The 20,428-nt window shown below is 38.5% G+C and overlaps 1 protein-coding gene across 1 annotated transcript in view; it reads right to left on the minus strand.

The window, feature by feature from the left end:
- Nucleotides 1-20,428, minus strand: part of TPH2 (tryptophan hydroxylase 2) — a 94,858-nt gene that overhangs the window by 23,400 nt on the left and 51,030 nt on the right. The window contains exon 8 of the mRNA XM_012441250.2: nt 16,532-16,658. Coding sequence (XP_012296673.2) covers nt 16,532-16,658 — 127 coding nt within the window. The remainder of the gene's footprint in view (nt 1-16,531; nt 16,659-20,428) is intronic.

Here is a 20,428-nt window from a genome sequence, read left to right on the forward strand (position 1 = left end):
GCAGGGAGAGTCATTCTTGCCACTCCATTGCACTGAGCAGTCTTCTATTTTAAGTTTTTATTAATGAAGTCATGTTTCTTTTCTAGTCACTAACCTTCACCACTACCATCATCATCTCTCATGCTCAGAGTTGACACCAAGCATCTATATGTGTAAATGGGGCTGAAAAGATATACCTGTGGACTAGGGTCCCTGTCATATTGAGGGTCTATTGGTAATTGAACCTCTGAAAGGAATTTAAACTCAGTTGAGCTCACCTATCTCTGATAATAATCACTGCCAGTTACTGAAGCCTGCACTCCACCAGACACGGTGTTAAGCACTTTACATCATATTCACAACAACCCTGAGAGGCAGACACTATGAAAGTGATATAATGTGGTAGTTTGAGCATTGACTTTGGAGTGAGAGACCAAGGTTCAAGGGCATGCTCTGCCATTTACTTGACCTTGGAGAAATTTTCTAATAATTCTGAGTTTTAGGTTCCTTGTCTGTAAAATGGAGAAAATAAAGTAACTACTACTTATTGAAGTTTTATTATTTGCCAGTGCTAAATCCCCCATTTCACAGATGAGGAAACTGAGATGTAGCTTGAGTAACTTCTGCAAATTCAAAGGCAATGGAGGTAGATTGGAATCAGGTGTGTCTAAACCTCAACGTTTATGCTGTTTATACCATAACACACTGTCTTCCTTCTGTCCCCAGAGTGACTCAACATTGCATGACCCCAGAATTGATGTTTACATCATGTTCTTGACAGTTGAGTTTGGTGTGTGCCAGAAAAGACAAGGGTCTGTCTAGCTTTCCTGCAGCCATCCTGCCATGGCCTGCCCTGGGGTAGTTACCTTCATTTCCTTTGTGACTTCTGAATCTCCTAAGAAGCACAACACAGGCCTTTTGGAAGCCAGTGAAGAGCACACACTATAAACAAGTCACACAACGAAGACAGTCTTCTTAGTCTCACGGGTTGGAAACAGCACTCCAATTAGCACTGCTCAAGGGAGCTGAGATTACAATCAATGAGGCTAGGTTAGAAATATAATATGCTGTGTCTCTATTAAAAAGCAATATTACAAAGCACAAAACAAAATACTATGTAATATTACTTTCCAGCATTCTACTTATGTTTGCATTATTTGATGGACACAAAATTAATTTGGTAAAGGATAGTGAAAATTTATGAGATGGTAAAAGATGATGACTTCAAATATTTCTGGGGTCTCATAACAAGTTATTTTGCCAATCTACTCTCTGGCTCTGGCTCCTAAGAGAGCTGGTGAGTTTGCTGCTGCTCAGAATGACAGTCCTTCTCTTTTCTTTTGCTCCCCCCTAATCAATCAGTAGAGGCAGGACAGGCAGGTGATTGAAGATGAAGTTCCACTTCCCAGTGGAGGATCATGAACCCCATCTAAGGGGTCAACAGCAACTCAACTCTGGCCAATTGGCCCCTGGTATAAAGCAATCTGACTGCCAGAGAAGCTGGTATTGTTTTCATTTTTGTTTTTGAGAGAAGCTAGGAATCTGGATGTCATGTGATATTCTCTGATGTGTACATATAGGCAATTTTTTTACATTGCAAGCAAGATACAGGCAAATACACATGCGCGCACACACACACACACAAACACACACACACACACACACATACTCCTCAGATATTAGCCAGACCAGAAGATGCTGCTTTGTAATCCCTTTTACAGAGGATTGCATGATTTAAAAAGCCTGAAATCCACTTTGTAACAACAAATTGCCTCTCCAGGATGATGAACAAGTGCCTCTGCTGTCTAACCTGGTCACAACTTACCCTAACACCCTAAACTCCTGAGAAGTGGTTTGCTAGACTAGACCAGGATTCAGAAAACTAACATCTCAGCCCCTGCCATTATTCTGCTATATGGTCTTATACGTGTCATTTAACTTGTCCAAGCATCCCTTTATTCACCTATAAAATGGGGAATCCTTTCCTCACCAAAATTGTATTAAACACCAATTGTGTGTGCAGCATCATGTGAATGAATATCAGGACTGTGTTAAAAGATAATATGAGTCCCGCCTCCCTTGAAGTGCCATTGTGAGACTTACATGAATGAACACATGTTGGATGCTAACTAAATGTAAGAGCTGTAACTTGGGGGAAGATTCCCTGCTCTGGGCCAGTAAAGAACATGGTTATCTGTGTGGTTGATTCATCCCATCTCAGGGCTCTGAAAGAAATTACATTCTGGTTAGGCAAGCATGGGCTTAATTACAGGTCAACAGTTTCTGACTCTCAATCTAAGGAGTTTTCCAGCATAGAGATAGGCCATTGAGATGCAAATGTTTCCTGAAGTATTAACATCTATCAGTAAGCATATGCAACAGCAAATTAAAAATTACCAATTTGACTGCTGAGAAAGCCTCCCCTCAGGAAGCCACCTTTCATCCACCATCCTGCTCCCTGAATCTGACGTGAGTGCCTTCCTTCCTTTATGTTTTCCTTCACAAGCTATAAAGTCCCTGTTCACTTATCTATATCCCTCGGTAGACTGTAAGCTCTCAAAAAGTAAACTAGCTGTTTCACAATTGAATTCCTAAGTCCTGATGCATAGTAGTTGCTCAGTAAATATTATTTAATGAGTAAATTAATGGACCATAACTGATTCTATCAGCGCCATGGAAAAGACGCTTAGTAGGAATACAATAAGAGTATGCCTTTGCTAGAACACCTTTGCAAAGAAGCAAAACCCATCGCCTTTATCTTGCCCATTACGGCTTTGGTGTTTTTCTTGGAAAAACTAAGTCTTCTTAATTAGATTCAAAAGAGGAAAAAGTGAACAGCCAAAAAAAAAGTTTTCATGAGAGGTAAACAATTAAACGTTTCTAAAGTATGTCATTTTAAGGTACCTCCCCTTGTTTTATTACAGAGAACTTTTAAACCTTGCTAGTTAGACACCAACATAGAACCCCTGTGTACAAACATGAAGACATATCCAAAATGCATCAAAACTAGAGCAAATAATATCTTTTGGAACTCTTCCAATAGCTTCTTTGCATACTTTTATGTTAATGAAGCCATCTTACAGCCAAACTGCAAACACCTGGCTAGAGTTCTCAGAAGCTTGAACTCATAAGGAGGAGCAGCCAAGATCTGAAACCCCAAATTTATAGCTTTATTTAGTTATTCGGAGAGGGCTGCATGTATTTATGAACAGCATCACTCCTAATCTGCTTAAGAAGTTTAGTCAGGAATTCACTGGCACAAACAATATTTTCTCATTTGTTTTCCCCAAGCTGTTTCCTGTGACTTGCCTTTCACTATGCTCAGGGGAGGTGTGCTATTAACTCAGGGGAAGCCTCCTCCATCTCCAAGGAGAAGCTTGACATCTCTAAGGGGAGGCCTTACCTCTATTATTTATGGTTAAAACACTTTACATTGCAAAGTAGCATGCTATCTCCATCTAAAAGCATTTGGTAATATAAACTGCACAGTCGGCACTTCAGAAGGGAAAACCTGAGTTGTCAAAAGTTAAAGAATTGCCCAAGGTCACAGGGACAAGTAAGAAACTCTCCAGGGGCATTTCCTGGACATGAGTGATTTCTGATATGGCCACCTAGAAGTCCGAGAGTACAGTCATGTGAAACCTGCTAGCGGGCATTTTTTGAACACTTAGCACTGCGCCTAAGCAGCTTCGCAATGCATTATCTCATCAATTCTCACAACAGCTCTACAAGATTGGATAGTATCATTCACCGCATTTTAAAGATGACAAAACTGGGGCACAGAAAGGTTAAGTAACTTGTCCAAGGTTACTGACAAAGGTCTTCATCTTAACCAAACTCCAATCAGGTTCCTCTGAGCTATTTTTCCAGCGACACCTTGACTTTGGTGCTTCCATGCTCATGTCTACGTTGTCCAATGTTAGCAAGAATCCTGCTAAATTGTTTAATTTAGCCAGAATCCCTCACCCTTGACATCTGATCACGCTCAATATCTGATTGGAATCACCCTTGATATTTGATCACCCTCAGTATCTGATCAGATTCCTGATCCCCTACCTTTCCCCAGATGGTGTCTGAATCATCCTGGCCTGCCTTCTACAAGAGTCCTGTTAGGTCAGTTTAGCCAGATTCCCTCCTTGACCCTGAAGCTTCCTCTGATTGCTATTGTTGTTGTTGTTGTTGTTGTTGTTGTTGAGATAGAGTCTCTCTCCGTTGCCAGGCACCAGGCTGGAATGCAGTGGCGTGATCTCGGCTCACTGCAACCTCTGCCTCCTGGGTTCAAGCAATTCTCCTGCCTCAGCCTCCCAAATAGCTGGGACTACAGGAGCGTGCCACCACACCCAGCTAATTTTTGTGTTTTTAGTAGAGATGGGGTTTCACCATGTTGACCAGGATGGTCTCGATCTCCTGACCTCGTGATCCTCTTAGTAACTCTCCATGCACTGACCACCACCTCCCCAACCCTGCTCCTTGGCTACAAATTCTCATTTTTCTTTGTTGTATTAGGAGTTGAACCCGATCTCCCTCCCCTACTTCACAACCCCATTGCAGTGGTTTCCTCACCTATCATGATAGTCCTGCATACAGTCTTCCTTGCCATTCTTTAACAAGTGTTATGAATAATCTTCTCTTTAACCTCATCCAGCCAGTAAGTGACAGAGCCTGGGTATTAACCCAGGTAAGTTAATTCCCAAACCTGCACTCTCAATTACCCACTATACTATACTATACTATACTATACTATACTATACTATACTATGCTATGCTATACTATACTATGCTATACTGCCTCACCAGCAGGTCCCTATGGGGCATAGCTCAGGAAAACTGCATAGTGTCATCTACAGTAGAGTTCACTCCATTTTATGGATTCCAGTTTCCCTTTTGCACCCTACCAATATGAGTGTCTGGGACCGAGTACAGTGGGGGAGCTTTAGAATACTTTTGCTACTGGCAGATGTATGTTTATGATCTAAACTCAAAATAAGAACAATGAAAGGGGCGAATATTGATTAGACTGGATGAAAGTAGCTCTTACTAATGCGGACAAAACTAAAGGAAAATGTGAAGATTGAGGAAACATGTATGGAAAACAATTCTTTCATTAAAAAGTGGTATCTGCTCAATTTTTCTCAAAACAAAGAAGGAAAAGCAAACGAAACTCATTAGCCACAGATAATGTTCGCTAAAACACTTTGCAACTTAGTTGAGTGAAAGTCACAAACCCCATATTTCTAGAATGTACCCTATTTATTCTTTCTTCTGAAGATATAAAAGATAAAGACCCTCCTGACAGCACAAGTGTTTGCCAAGTGGATGCACACCTCCTTTTTCCAAAGCCAGAACTTCCTTTTAGTAAGTTCTTATTTGACTTGGCAAAATGACTTTTCAGAAAATCTAGAAGGCTACAAGCCAAAATGTTAAGAGTGTTTATTGTCGCTGTGATAGCACAACTGGTCTTTATTTTCCTTCCTTATTTATGTTTTAAAGTTTTTCTACAATAAATATGTTACCTTTTTAATAAGAAGGAGAATAAAAGGTTTTTGTAAAGACTTTAAAGCCCTCTCAGGAAAGAAGTCCCTGAGTCACCCTGCATCAGCCTCCTCTTTGTTGCTGAAGAGTTGATTTTTTTTTATGGACATCCTAAAGGACAGACTTTCAGATCCTGAAAAGAATGATAAGCACCCCCCTTACAAGGTGATTTATTCCTCCCAAACCTAACATCATTTCTGACTTATCCCTAGTCTGGATTTAAGCCCTCAAATGACAGCATTTCCATTTCCTAGGAGACCTTTCCCTAGCGTAAAATTCACCCATTAGAAAGAGTCCAGAAATGCCCATCCTTACAGTGACAAGCATATAAAACCCTAAGCAAATTGCAATATTTCTAAGAAGAGAGCAAAGAGATTTCTAATCACTGTGTTCAATCTCATGTCGTGTTTCTTATTGTGATACCATTCATTGTGGTGGCTCATAATGTACAGTAATACATTTTACATCTACTAAATATATTCTGGGTTTTTATATCACAGTTCAGAAGAATAGCTTTAGAAATCCTTTTGACTCCTTTATTTGAAAACTACATTTGTGGAATAGGGTAATTAAATTCCTATAGTTTGATATAACATTACCTCTGCTATTCTAGCTCATAAAAAATCTTAACCATCTTCTTTCTGCTTTTGCTAGAAATGGAATTACACCGCAGATATTTGTTAATACAAGTCTAAGATTTTGAGAGCCTACTCCATTGTAGTTAAACCAGGAAACTTCCTTTTGTACATCTTTATGGAAATTAAAATGACTGCAGAAATCTTCTGTGCTTGATGAACATATTCTAGCTTACTTTGAGAAGAAAAAGTAAGAAGGCCTCAATGTCGGGACTTTTGAATTATGGGAAGAACTAGAGAATTGAGGGGCTTAAAATATCCAACAACACACCTCCTTTGGTGCAGTTAGACTCTTTTAGGTAATGGTGAGATGAAGTAATACCAGACCTGGCTATGATGTAGATAATATCATACATACATCACTAAAGTATGCCATCTCCTTTGCTCCTTATTCAAAGTTGGGTGGTAGAAGAACATCTTCATTTGAAAGATGATGTTTGAGACAAAAGAGGTAATAAAATTTGTTTCTTTGTGCCTAAGCTGAGCACAAGGTTAGGAAGTGACAAATCTAACACTCAAACCCAGCTATGCTAACTTCAAGTTCAGATTCTTTTCATCACATTGCACCACACCACATACTGCACATCAAACATCCCAAATAGTATCTTCATCAAGCTCAGATAAGTGCTGAGAGATCCCGCTGTTGACTATGATGCTACTGCATGGATAAAATGAAGTGTGTACAGAGCACAGTGGGTTCAGCACCCAACTCAGCAAACACAGAATGAAGAGTTACCAAGGTAGTTCTATCTTTATGAGTTTCCAAATATCTAAAATAGGATTGTATTACTTTGTTTCTCATCTGCAGTTACATGGTGGCTCTCTGAGAGCCCTAGAATACAGTTATAAATAACAAAGAAAGATTTGAGTTGCAAAAATATGTAACTATTCCAGATTGCAAATGTATTTGTTTCTGAACATAGTGAGCAATGCAGAGTTCTTGTTTGTTTTTCTAATTTCAGATAACTTTGGTGTTATCATCATAATATAAATAGATGGCAAACACTTCATAATGGCAACAACAAATATCATAAGGAAAACATGCACATATGGATAGAATGAAGCATCCTGGGATATAATACCAAAGTTCTCAGGAGAGAATTAGCAGGCAGTGTGGCCTCAGAGCACCCAGGTAGAAAAAGACCAAGAAAAGGCAGTGGTGAAAACAGTGGAAAAGGACAGAAGTTAAGGTCTAAGTGACTAGTTAAAGAATTAGAGTGCTTCTTGCAAGATCTACTACTTTTCTATATGCACAGCAGACATAAAAGTGAAATTAATGACTTGGAATAGATATTACTAACTTTTAATTAAGTTACTCTTAGAAATAACACACAAACTAATCATCCACACAAACATCTCAATTAAGAATGTATAAAAGCGCATTCCTCCCAGTCCTCTGTCAGCTTTGTATCAAATGATCCAAACAGCTGAACTAGTTCAAAGACTCTACATGGAATAAATAAGCCTGAGGCTTATTTCAAGCTTTCTGTAGAGATACTAAAGTGGTCATTTTTAATGTCATCCATGTTCAGAAAGAACTACAGCTGTGAGTAAGTCTTTTAGCATCCAAAGATTCCCCATCCCCAGCCAGGTAGGCAAAGACAAGAGGGACCAGGAAACAAGATAATATCCTCAGCAGGAGGGAAAATATTAATTAGCAATTTATAAACTAAGGTTATCTTTATAATTACACTTCTAATATAAATTATAGTTATTATTAGCTTAAGACTGATTGTGCGTTTCATTACCACTCTCAGCGTGAGAAAATACTGGTAATACCTGAAAATTCAAATACACTTGATTCATGACCATCAAAAGCCCCAATCAATGCAAATTCTTTTACTTGAAAAAAAAATTGTTTTAATCAAGGAAAGTACAAACAGAACCCTGTATTATTAATTTCCTGACACGTCTTTCCTGCAAAAAAAAAAAAATTAGCTGATGGTCTGGTCATGTTCACAATGAATTTCACCCTTTCAGAAAACATTCCAGATTTATAGCTCCTAAAACGTATTTCTTGGAATATTAAAAGCCTGGGATGTTAACATCCATTTCATAAAAAGAAACCACTGATGACATAATGTATTTTCTTTCTTTTTGTGCTTTGTTTTGTTTCTAAGATTTGTATTACTTGTCAAGTGCACTCCATAGCAATCAGTATTAAATGTTTAGCGTTCTAGCCGTGCCATTATCAGAGTTCAGATGTAGCCATGTTTCTTCCACCCTTGTCCTGGCCAGATGAAGAACCAATTTCTAATTTACTATTTCAGTCTATTCTTATTTGCTTTGTCTCTCTCTGTCTCTTTCTCTTCCCCCTTCTGTCTCTCTCTGTCTCTGTCTCTTTCCCCCTCCCTCATCTAGTGACATCTGTGGTTCTGCTTGTAACTATAAGCACTGGTCACCCTTTCTTTCTCAGCTGGGAGTACAAACAGCCAGACCCTCTTTGCATGCTGGTTATCTTTTTCTAATATTGATTGAAAAATCATGGTTGTATATATTTGTGGGATGCAATGTGATGTTTTGATATTTGTATATGACATGGCATGACTAAATCAAGTTAATTAACATGTCCATCATCTCATCCACCTATTATTTTTATGGTGAGCATCTGAAAGTTACTGTCTTTGTTATTCTGAAATATACATTATTATTGACTTCAGTTACCCTTCTGTGCAATAGACCTCAAAACCTATTTCTTCTATCTATCTAAAACTTTTTATTCTTTGACCAACAATTCTGAAGTTCACTTTTTTAATAATTTAATATTTCCAAAATGGAGCTTCATTTTACAATATCAAAAATTTTGCTAGCTGAATCTATTTCTTTCTAAAGAAAAGTCACTATCAAATTAACAATATGTTTTATAACCAATGGCACCTTCAAATGGAGGAGATATGGTAAATTTAGAAAAATAACGTTTTACCACTTTTGGAGATTCACTCCACATATTATGTTATTAAAGGTTCTAAGAAGTTTGTAATCCCAGCACTTTGGGAGGCCAAGGTAGGTGGATCACCGAAGGTCAGGAGTTTGAGACCAGCCTGCCCAACTAGGTGAAACCCTGTCTCTTCTAAAAATACAAAAATTAGCTGGGCGTGATGGTGCATGCCTATAACCCCAGCTACTTGGGAAGCTGAGGCAGGAGAATCGCTTAAACCCAGGAGGTGGAGGTTGCAGTGAGCTGAAATGACGCCATTGCACTCCAGCCTGAGCAAAAAGAGAGAAACTTCGTCTCAAGACACACACACACACACACACACACACACACACACAAAGTTGTTTATTTAAGCCAGTGTTTTCCAAATATATTTGCCCATGAATCCCTCCTTTTACAGAACTTATAATACCATTTCATAAGGCTAAGATTTCAGGAACTGGTTCTGAGAAAGACTCCTTATTCCCTCATTACCCTTGGCCAAGACTCCTCTCATCAGCATTACTGAGACACAGTAACAGAAATCCTTCAATCAGAAAGTGAAGGTAAACATGTTTCAGGGTTGACAGAACTGAATGGATGACCTAAAACTCTTGCGGAGGAAAAATTCCAACTGGGCCAGAGGCCGATTTATTCTGCTTTGGAAACATCTGTGGTGTATTCATACTGATTGCTTTTCCCTACAGATGATACACAGCTTTGTCTGTTTCAAATGCCTTTATGATATGAGAAATGAATAGACTGAATTGAAGCCATCTGCATCATAGGATGGGATGTACTGTTTGAAGAAAGATGCCCTTTTACATTTTCTAACATTTGGGGGAAGGGAAATCAATATATTTCAGGGACTAGTTCCTAAATTCATCTGATCAGTAAATTTCTGTATTGTATAAAAATAAGTAATGTAAGGCATACGAGAAAACAGCAGATAGAAGAGGGTGAAAGCAGAGACACAAAACAGAAGCCATGACATGGCTCTCATAGATGCAAAAGTCCATTTCAGGACTTGAGTAAGACATAAATATACTTATCTCATACTGCATAATATTTATCTGGTGATATCCTGTTCATCCAGTTGTTAGAAAAGCAGGAAAAATATGGAAATAAGGATAAAAGAATACTAAGTGTCTTTTGAAAGACATACTCTAGTATTGTCTAAGGGATCCACATGTCTAAAATGTCACCCACCTCTCCTACTACCAAGTGTGGTCCTTGAATCTGCAGCATCAGCAACATGTGGGATCTGTAAGGAATACCAAGTCTCAGGCCTTACTCCAGACCTACTCTGTCAGAATCAGCATTTTAACACGATCCCCAGGTTACTTTGTATACATCACAGTTTGAGAAGCACTGATCTAGGGGATATAATCTTTGTCGGACTTCCTATTTATTGATTAGGGTCCACACACTGTAAAGTTCAATGTTAATTTGTGAAGATTGATAAATTGCAAATTATTTTTGTCCACCAGACGTGCAAATAATTTCTGTCTGGTAGAAAAGATAACCTCAAGGTTATAGTTTTATTACCCTGGAGAGCATAAACCATTTTGCATCTTATTTAGGTATTCTTTCTTTCAGTGACTATATTCTCAGTCTCTCAAATTCTTCTTTGAACTAGATTTACCATCCTGCTTTTCCCTTGTTAATGGGTGTTAAATAAATCTTTGACACATGTTCAGTGCATATGTATGGGAGTCATGTTTGTAACTGTTTCAAGTTATAACTCAAAACCAGCACCTCTCAACTGCAATAAGATACTTATCTCTACTGAACGCTGTAATAGCTGTCTTTTCTTAGGAAAAATAATGTGCTGTCCAGAAAACAGTAATTCAGAATGTAGAATGTGATATAATGATGAATCTAGCATGGGCTTGTCCCTCAAGGATGGTATAGTCTAAGGTAGAATTTAACTTTAAATACAAGGACAGAGAACTGAGCCATGAAGTTCTGTTTCAGCTTGCAGACAGCACCTGCAGCTGAAGAAGCTTTTGTCTTGTTTTAGTTTTTAAATTTGAAGCCCTTTAGCATAATATATATTCTCCAGTTGTCCACATGCTCTAATACTCCTTATTATCTTATAATAGGCTGTTTTACACGTGTGTGCTACCTAGCTGGCCACTGAAGTAGCATTTAAGTTTACAACTGCTAACATACACGCTAATCTATTAAATTCAATTCCACTAGCACTACAGTGGTAAATAGCTGGTCTCAAAATTATAACTACACTCTAAGCAGCCTTTATTGAGAATATTTTTGCATATCTATCACACACAGACCTTGGACAGCTATGATGAGTATGAAAAGAGTACTGCTGCCAAAACCAGTGATCTTATTCATTACCCACCAGAGGGCAAATTATTTACATGTATAACAATGCATTTGAAATACATTTTCTAAGCATTGTCATTAATTTCTTCAGATACAAAAGAGTTCATTTAAATGGTTCTCAGGGCATAGAAACCATTGCCCACATTAAACAGCAGAGATCACTTTATTCTCAAAACTGAGCATTATTAAAATGTCAAAATAAATATTCTCTAAAAATATAGCAAGGAAACAGAGTAGCCATAGGCAATATAGTCTGGTACCTCTGAAAATCAGACCAAGAAGTTCAAAACTGCTTTGGACAAAGAGTTTGGCAGTACCGATCAGTCCTAGTAGAGTTTGTTTTCTTCTTTAGACAGATTTGTTGATAGTATATCACAGAAAGTTATTATGTGTCTGCTTTCACTAGGCATGACTCTCTTTTTCATAAGTGCTTAAATTCACTAAGCAAAGAAAAACAGGCACTATAGAAACAGCATCATTAATAATATAAATCTCACCTAGAGTCAAAGAGTAATATGGCCTGTCTCATTGTTCTGCGTAAATAGTGATTTCCATGGCTTTCCATTTGTCCTCTCTATAGATTTTTCTCCTTTGGTGCATCTCATTGCTCATTTTCCTCTACTTCTTCAGAAGACTTAATGTGAACAACTTTGAGGAAATTAGCCAATATACCTCTATTTCTCATCTGGCCTCACTAGCTAGCACTATCCCCTACCCTGGACTTTTTATCCCTTTTTATCTTACTGACCTGAGCTCTTAATCTTTTTGTTTCTTCAAGTGGGTCATTAAATTTGCCTTCTAGTTTCAGTATATGGTTTGAGGTTCATTAATATGCATGGTATCCAACAGGTTATTTATTCAAGGACTTACTTTGAAATTGCCTCATTGGAATCTTTGTTTTCTTTCAAGACTATCTTCTGGCAGTTTTCTATTCACTTTGTTTTTAACTGATGGATGGGATGTAGCTCTTGAAGTCAACAGCAGTTTTAGTATCATTTCAGGAACAATCTCCCTTAGCCTCCTCACACTGCGTGAGGCTATCCTCCTCCATACTCTCCACATCATACAGAAAAATCCTTCCAAATTTCTCTTTGGTCTGAAAAACACTATTTGAAGTAAATGGGCAGTCTATAGAATTGGGAAAATTCAGAACTGGAAGGCTCATGAGATACAAAAGGTCAGAGTGAGTTGGAGTGGGAGCTCAAGAAATATCAAGAAAAGAGAAATGAGTGAATCAGGCAAAACCATGGTGAGGCAAACACCCACCCCCACTCCATCCCAAACTCTTCACTGCATTTAAAGCGTTTATGTTAAGTCCTTTGCAAGTTCACACTTTTTTTTTAAACTGTCAAAGTCATCATAAGACTGCAGGTAGTCTGGCCTCCTTGGTGGACACTTGATCCTTCCTACCCATCGTCTATACAGAGAAGACCTTCTCTTCAGGCCCCTATTCTGAAGCCCAGTCTCCAACACTGAATTCAGAACTCACTCACACATGGGGAATATTCAGTTAAATCCATATCTCATACATAACTACTCATGTATATAAATAAAAAATAATACTGACTCTGGGTTTTTTGTATTTTGTATTTTGTGGTACTAGACTGTGAGTTTCTTGAAGAAACTACCACCTCTTTTTTTCCCTATCCCTACCTCAGGGTACCTAGGATCCTTTAGCCACTTAAAGAATACCTGTTAGCTTAAATTGGCTTTTGCAAAAAAGCAGGTACATTTCAGCGAAAGGACAATAAAAGAGAGAGAGAGAAAGAGAGAGAAGATGGTGAAACATGATTAATGGCCTAATGTTCTCTACTAGATGGAAGTGTTTTTAGCTGTTGGAGCTCAGGCAACCCAAGGCCAAGAATATCGGAATTATCCTAAGGAATGTAAGCTCCGAAAGAAAACTTATCCTACAAAATTGCTGGCCCTGGTAAAAGAGATTGCAAGGTATGAGTATAATTTTTTTCCTAAAAGTATAAAAGTAGAAACAAAGACTAATGATCCCATAAAGACTTTGATGCCCTAATCCCCAGAACCTGTGACTGTATTACCTTTGCAGATGTTGATGATGGGCATAGATCCTGAGATGGGAAGATTATCATGAATTATCCAGGTGGGCTCAATCTAATCATAGAAGCCCTTAGAGGCAAAGGACCTTCCCCAGTCTTGGACAGTAAGAGAGAGAGGTGACGATAGAAAAAAGATCAAAGAGATGCAGCATTGCTGGCTTTAAATAGGAATGAAGAAAGCCATGAGCCAAGGAATGCAGACAGCCTCAAGAAGGTGGAAAAAGCAACAAAACAGATCATTCCCCAGAGCCCCCATGAAAGAACACAGCCCTGCCAAACCAGAGAGAGTGTTCCAACTGAAACTGTTCCTCTGTTCCCGCTTTCACTCTTCTCCACTGGACTATCTTTTCTCATCTATAGAGATTCAGTACAAACTATTTTTTTTTTAAAATCTGTTTTATCGATATAAGCTATAAATTTCCAGAAAGTGAGGAGGACATGTCATATTCCTTATAAATGTAATTTAAATGATGGAATTAATTAGTCATAATTTGATTGGCTGTAAAAATAAAGGACCATAAAACGGTATTCATGTCACTGCTTTTAAAAAAAGATTAACAGCACTCACGAGGATCCACCTACAATCACGTCCATAAACTCCTGCCTTTTTCCTTCTTCTCCTCTATTTGGATGCACATGTTCACTTGCAAATGTGCACGCACGCACGCGCGCACACACACACACACACATCAGCTCCACACAGCCTGGCCATTGAGTATCAGTTTACGGCTATTTAAAGTCAGACAAGTAAGCAACATATCTTGCTCCGTGATCAAGAGTATAGGTGGTAGAGACTGAAGCCAGAAAATTTCAAGGCAAGTTTGAAAGGCACAGAAAAGATTTCAAAACAAGGAGTCTAAAGCCAGAACCACCGTTTAAGAACTAAATAACTCATGATATGGTGGTTTTAAAATATGTCCACAAATAATTTGACAATTCTTTTTCCAAATGGTGAAAACTAATTCCACTCCAGTTGAACGTGGGCTAAAATGAGTCCCTTCTTAAGAATAGTATATGGCCAATGTGAACAGCGTCTGATCAAGTCACAAAAGACATTACAGCTTCTTGCTCTCACTCTCTCTCGTCACTTGCGGAGGAAGCCAGTGGCCATGCTATAAATAGCCTAAAGAGCGGCCCACACGGTGAGGAGCCAAGGCCTCCTGCCAATATCCACATGAGTGAGCCATCTTGGAAGCCAATTCCCAAACAATTACAGGCCCAGCCAGCATCTTGACTACAACCTCCCAAGAGTCCCTGAGCCAGAACCACTCAGCTAAGCTGCTTTCAAATTTCCAACCACAGAAACTTTAAGCCACTAAGTTTTGAGATCATTTATTATATCATGATACAATAAGGTGTATATCATGATACACCTGAGATACAATCCTTATACCAGAAGTTACAAATTGGAAGTCAAGGTCTAGATTCAGTCTACAAATATATTTTCTTCAGCTCATACTGGTGGGATTTTTTTTTTAATAAGCCAACAATTTTTAAATCATTAAATTTCAGTTAGAAATCTAGATTGCCAGTCTCTCTCAAAAATTTAGGAGATCTCTAGCAACACAAAGGCCTACATCCCATCTGACAACCATCAGCAGAAGCTGAGAACATGCTATACAAGAGACATGCTGTCCCTTGTCCACCACAGGACCAGACCCTATTCATCTCCATACTGACCCAAGGGGTCCTTGCCATTTAGATGGCTTCTGCATTGTTGTTTATCTTTTAGTTGAGAAATATTTCCCAGTTCCTCTATCTTTAGCAAAAGTAGGAAACAAAAGATATACTGAAAGGTCTGTTTTCTCGTTTTTTTGTTTTTTGACACAGTCTCACTCTGTCGCCAGGCCGGAGTGCAGTGGTGCAATCTCAGCTCACTGCAACCTTCACCTCCAAGTTTCAAGTGATCTCCTGCCTCAGCCTCCCAAGTAGCTAGGACTATAGGCGCACACCACTGTGCCTGGCTAATTTTTGTATATTTAGTAGAGACGGGGTTTTACCATATTGGCCAGGATGGTCTCAATCTCTTGACCTTGTGATACACCCACCTCAGCCTCCCAAAGTGCTGGGATTACAGGCATGAGCCACTGCGCCTGGCCAGGTCTGTGTTTTTTTAAGAAATTAGGCAAAAACTTATTTCTGGGTGGAAGTGAAGAATATTCCTGCATATTCAATATGCCACTGTTGTGTATCTGTGCTGAATACATACAATTTAAGGTCCCATTTTTCATCCCCTGGTAGTTTTGCTCACTTAGGCTGACTGGTCTCTATAGGCAACGGGTTGGCTAAACCTGCTTTTTCTCTTCCTGGGCCCTTGGAAGTGGAACTAGTGTAAGGCATATGAGCATGCTAGATCTGGCCCTTCAGCATCTTAAAGGTAGCAGCCAACATTAGACTTCTCCTCTCATACTGCTTGTTTGCAGAACTTCAGTTTTAAAAAGATAGTATAACATCTGTTAAATCTTTTCCTGGTTTTGTACTTAAAATAATTGTTGAGCCAAAGTGTCTTACTGCTTGTTGACTCAAAATTAAGTCTGACTACAACCATCTAGAATAATCAGAGATAGTTTCAGGTGCAATCCCCACTTTATCATAAATGTATACCTTTTACTATTACTACTATTTCTGTGAGAGTCAGTGAACCACAACACACAGGCCAAATCTGGCCCATCACCAACTTTTATAAATAAAGTTTTACTGGGACACAGCCACACTCATTTATTTACTTATTTGTTGTCTGTGGGCTGCTTTCATACCACGGTGGCTGAGCTGAGTAATTCTGACAGAGACCTTACGACCCACAAACCTAATAAGTTTATTATCTAGTCCTTTATCTCTAGCTGACCCCTGAACAAGAGTGATAAAATACAAATGTTTTGGTGGTCAATAAGCAGAATTCATTGTGCTTCAAAAGAATACAACATAGGAAAAGGTAAGCTCACCATGCTTTCTCTAGAATATTTACCTATAATTCATAGTCAGTAATCCCAAAGTTTTCTTTACCTTACAAATGGACATAAATAGAACTGTTTTTAAATTGAAAATGAACTCACCGTGGCTAGTTTCTGAACATCTTCATCTGATGCTCCCAGAGACGCCAGACCTATTTCTTGTGAAAATTGAGCAAACTTAGGATCCGCAAGTAGTGGAACATGTCCCAAGAGTTCATGGCATGTGTCTCTGACAAAACAGGCATCACAAGCACATGTTATATAAGAAGCTTTAAATTGCCACTGGTAGAATAAGACTTAAAATCCTAAATATGACCTTGTCACCATAATTAATTACTTACTATATTTCATCAGTGCTTGGATTTTTCAATCATTTAAATATGTCTGAAATCCCAGTGCATCTCATAATCAATAGCACTTAAAACATATGATATATAATATTTTAATAAAATAAAAGCAACTATTAGTTTCAAGCTTTTACTATACGCCAAGTGCATGGTGCTTTTATTACACGCATTATATCTTTTATCCTCAAAACAATCTTAGAGAATTAAAATAACTTGTTAGCACAAGATTCTGTAGATCAAAGACAGGCAAACAACAGCCATGGTCCAAATCTGGTCCATTGCCTGTTTTTGTAAATAAATTTTTACTGGAACGTAGCCATGCCCATTCATTTATGTATTATCTGTGGCTGCTTTTGACCACACTACAGAGTTGAGTAGTTATGACTAAGATCATAAGGCTAAAATAATTACTAGCTGGCCCTTTATAGAAAACATTTGCTGTTTCCTCCTATAGATAGTGGGGAAGGCAGAATTGGAATCCAGTTTGTCATGATTTTTAAACTCTTGCTGTTAACCCTTACGTTGCACTGCAACCCTGTTACACTTTGCCAGGCAATGGGTAACAGAAGAGGATTCTATTGTCATCATCATCAAAGTAGCTATTCCAGTAGATGATTTATAGCTCTAACATAAGCAACTCTCTTGTGATAACACATTAGAAGAATCTCCCAGTTCTCTGCTTTGGTTAGCCTGAACTAAATAATAATAGAAGCCTTGGAACCTCTCTCATTTGCCTGAGCTTTCATTTGGAGCCAGGTAAGTGGGTGAAAGACAGGTATTTTTCACAATACAAGGCAGGTGCCTTCCTGAGTCATTGCCATGAATAATGAACTGTTCCATAATACCAAACTGTAATGGAATGAATTCCCCTATGGCTGTCTGGGAATGGATTGAGATGCAGGAACATTTTAAATTCTTGACCAAAAAACCCCACTAATTATCTAGGTAGTAATTAAAAGATATTTGTTATTTCACTTGTTCTCCTCTGAAATGTATTACTTCAAATAGGCGCTATAATACAAATACCAGGTGCTACCATTATTACAAGCATAAAGTATGTTGGACAGTCACATGGTTGAAGCAAATGAATGATGGTCAAGGGCCAAGATTGATGCCCACACAAAACAGATAGCACCACTCAATCACTCTATCAAAAAATCTTATTCCCACAACTCAAACCAAATCCCCAACCTTGGCCAGTTACTTCATAGACAGCAGATTGAAAGGGCAGCCAATTGAGAATAATGGACAGGATGCCGAAAAAAACTCCAAATTCATCCCATGTCAACTGTGTCAATAACTTCCTTTTTTGTACATGAACTGAACTGAATTTGTTTTAAAAAAAAAATGATAGGTCCAACTAAATTTAGGAAGAACTTAGTTAATAGTTTATAAAATAAAAAATAAAATAAAAATAAAAAGGAAAATGAGGTGGTCATTCTTCAATCACATTGCTTATGGCAAATAATCAGATTCACTGGATTTTAGGGTATAGGAGTATTTAAATGTAATCCAAGCCCTTCATTTTACATATGAAGAGATGAAAAATAAAGAAGAGAGAATATGCTGAGCTCCTACTATGTACTAGGTACTATGCTAAATGTTTTCATGTCACATTGGTAACTGAATCTTTCCTTATGTGTTTCATAAAGGAATAATAAATACAAATAATAACAGAAGCTTTTTTATCCCAATTTAACAAACGAGGAAGCTAAAATTTCATAAATCTAAGAATCTTTTCCTAGGCTACCACACTTTTAGTAAGAGACAGCGATAATTTTTTTTTTTTAATCAGGGTCCCTCTTTGTTGCCCAGGCTAGAGTGCAATGGAGCAATCACAGCTCATCGCAGCCTGGACCTCCTGGCTCAAGCGATCCTCCCCTCTCAGCCCCTCAAGTAGTTAGGACTAAAAGCGCATGTCACCACACCTGGCTAATTTTTTGTAGAAACTGGGGCGGGTGCGGGGCGGGGGGTCTTACCATGTTGCCCAGGCTGGTCTTGAACTCCTGATCTCAAGTGATCCTCCCGCCTCGACCTCCCAAAGTCCTGGGATTACAGGCATGAGCTACTGCACCCAGCTCAGAGACGTCTGAAATTTTTTGGACTCTAAAGCTACACTCTTTCTGCTTTCTGTTGTTTCAATTTGTAGCTTTGGTATAAGTAAGAAAGGGGCTGGGGTGTACATAGCTTAGGCTGTAGGAAGAGAGTTTAGCCAAGTTAGCTAGCACAAGTAAAACTGTACTTGGTATTTCCTAAGTCTCTTCTCCTCCGACTCAGTGGTTCTCAACCTTCCAAATCACTTGAGGAGCCTTTTAAAAATACCGAATGGCTAGGCCCTGCCTAAGACTAATTCAGTCAGACTCCCTGAGATAAACCTGAGCTTTTTTTTTTTTTTAACTCTCTACAGATGATAATAAGACACAGCCAGGGCTGAAATCCACTGTTGTAACTGATGAGCTCTCCTAGCAAGCTTCAAGCAACTAGTACTTAAAACTACAACTGAATGTGATTACATCATGTAGAACTGCTCAAGTTTAATTCCACTAAAATTGCATCATGGTACTGAAGAAGAATGAAAGGTGGTGACTGAGAGGTAGAAAGGTAGCTAATTCCTTCTCTGTGTGCATTTGATTCAGTTACAAGTCCAATACTTCTAAGCTGGGAGTGGACCCTATAGACTCATTCTTGTGACCAATTTTTTTAAAAGGTCATGCTGCCTGCACCAATATTGGATTTAAGATCAAGCAACCCACCATAGAAAATCTGAAAACCCCCATTGTGGCTTATGATGTTAACACTAAAGAGCTCCCACTGATCCAGGCAGAAGATGTGGCAACAATAATTTTAGTCACTAGGTCAAACTCCAAGAAAATACTGAAGATGACGAGCAACCTCTCATTGAAGTAAACAAGGTGAGCAGAAACTAAAATAACAACTATAGTGAATGCTTACTACAAGCCAGGCGCTGTACTAAATGCTTCATAATGTAAGAAGAGAATAGGGTAGGTCAAGGCTACAGTAGTGGTAGATGCTTGATGCAATACGGAATTTACTTTTGAATTTGTTACATACAAAGAAGGCCAATGCAAAAGACAGTCTTCCATCTAATTAGATACTAACGGAGTCTGAAAGCTTACTGGTAGACGGTAAGGTGAAAAGTTAGCAGTTACGAAAAAGGAAGAAAAATACTAGAGATCCAAAGACATTCAGGAGTCAGTTCTCCACGGTAGAAAAAGGAGCTATCACCTGAGTATTAAGTTAAGGTGTCATTATCAGAAACCTATAACTCACTAGCCAACTTAAGAACCTTTAATAGCATTACAATGACAAAGTAATCTAACTTTGAAGAGGATAAAAGAAATTATAAATTTGGAAGAAATAAATCATACAACATAGCAGAGTAAGTTATATTGTTTCATTAAGAATGAAAGCCTGATGCGGGCTGTCTAGCAGAATTATTAATGGAACCTTAGAGATATCCTTTGCTCTAAGGAGAAATGACCATGCCGTATTTTGCTGGCTTGTATCCTCCTCTCAGCTGCATTTCTACACAGAGACCCTGAGAAAGAACTGTCCTTCAGACTCCTGAACAAAGTGTGGATGCAGTATGTCATGGGGTCAAGGCTTTAAGCACCTATATTTCAAGAACAGG

The sequence above is a fragment of the Aotus nancymaae genome, unplaced genomic scaffold, assembly GCF_030222135.1.
Source record: "Aotus nancymaae isolate 86718 unplaced genomic scaffold, 86718_ANA_hifiasm-v0.15.2.pri h1tg000016l, whole genome shotgun sequence".
Taxonomy (NCBI): domain Eukaryota; kingdom Metazoa; phylum Chordata; class Mammalia; order Primates; family Aotidae; genus Aotus; species Aotus nancymaae.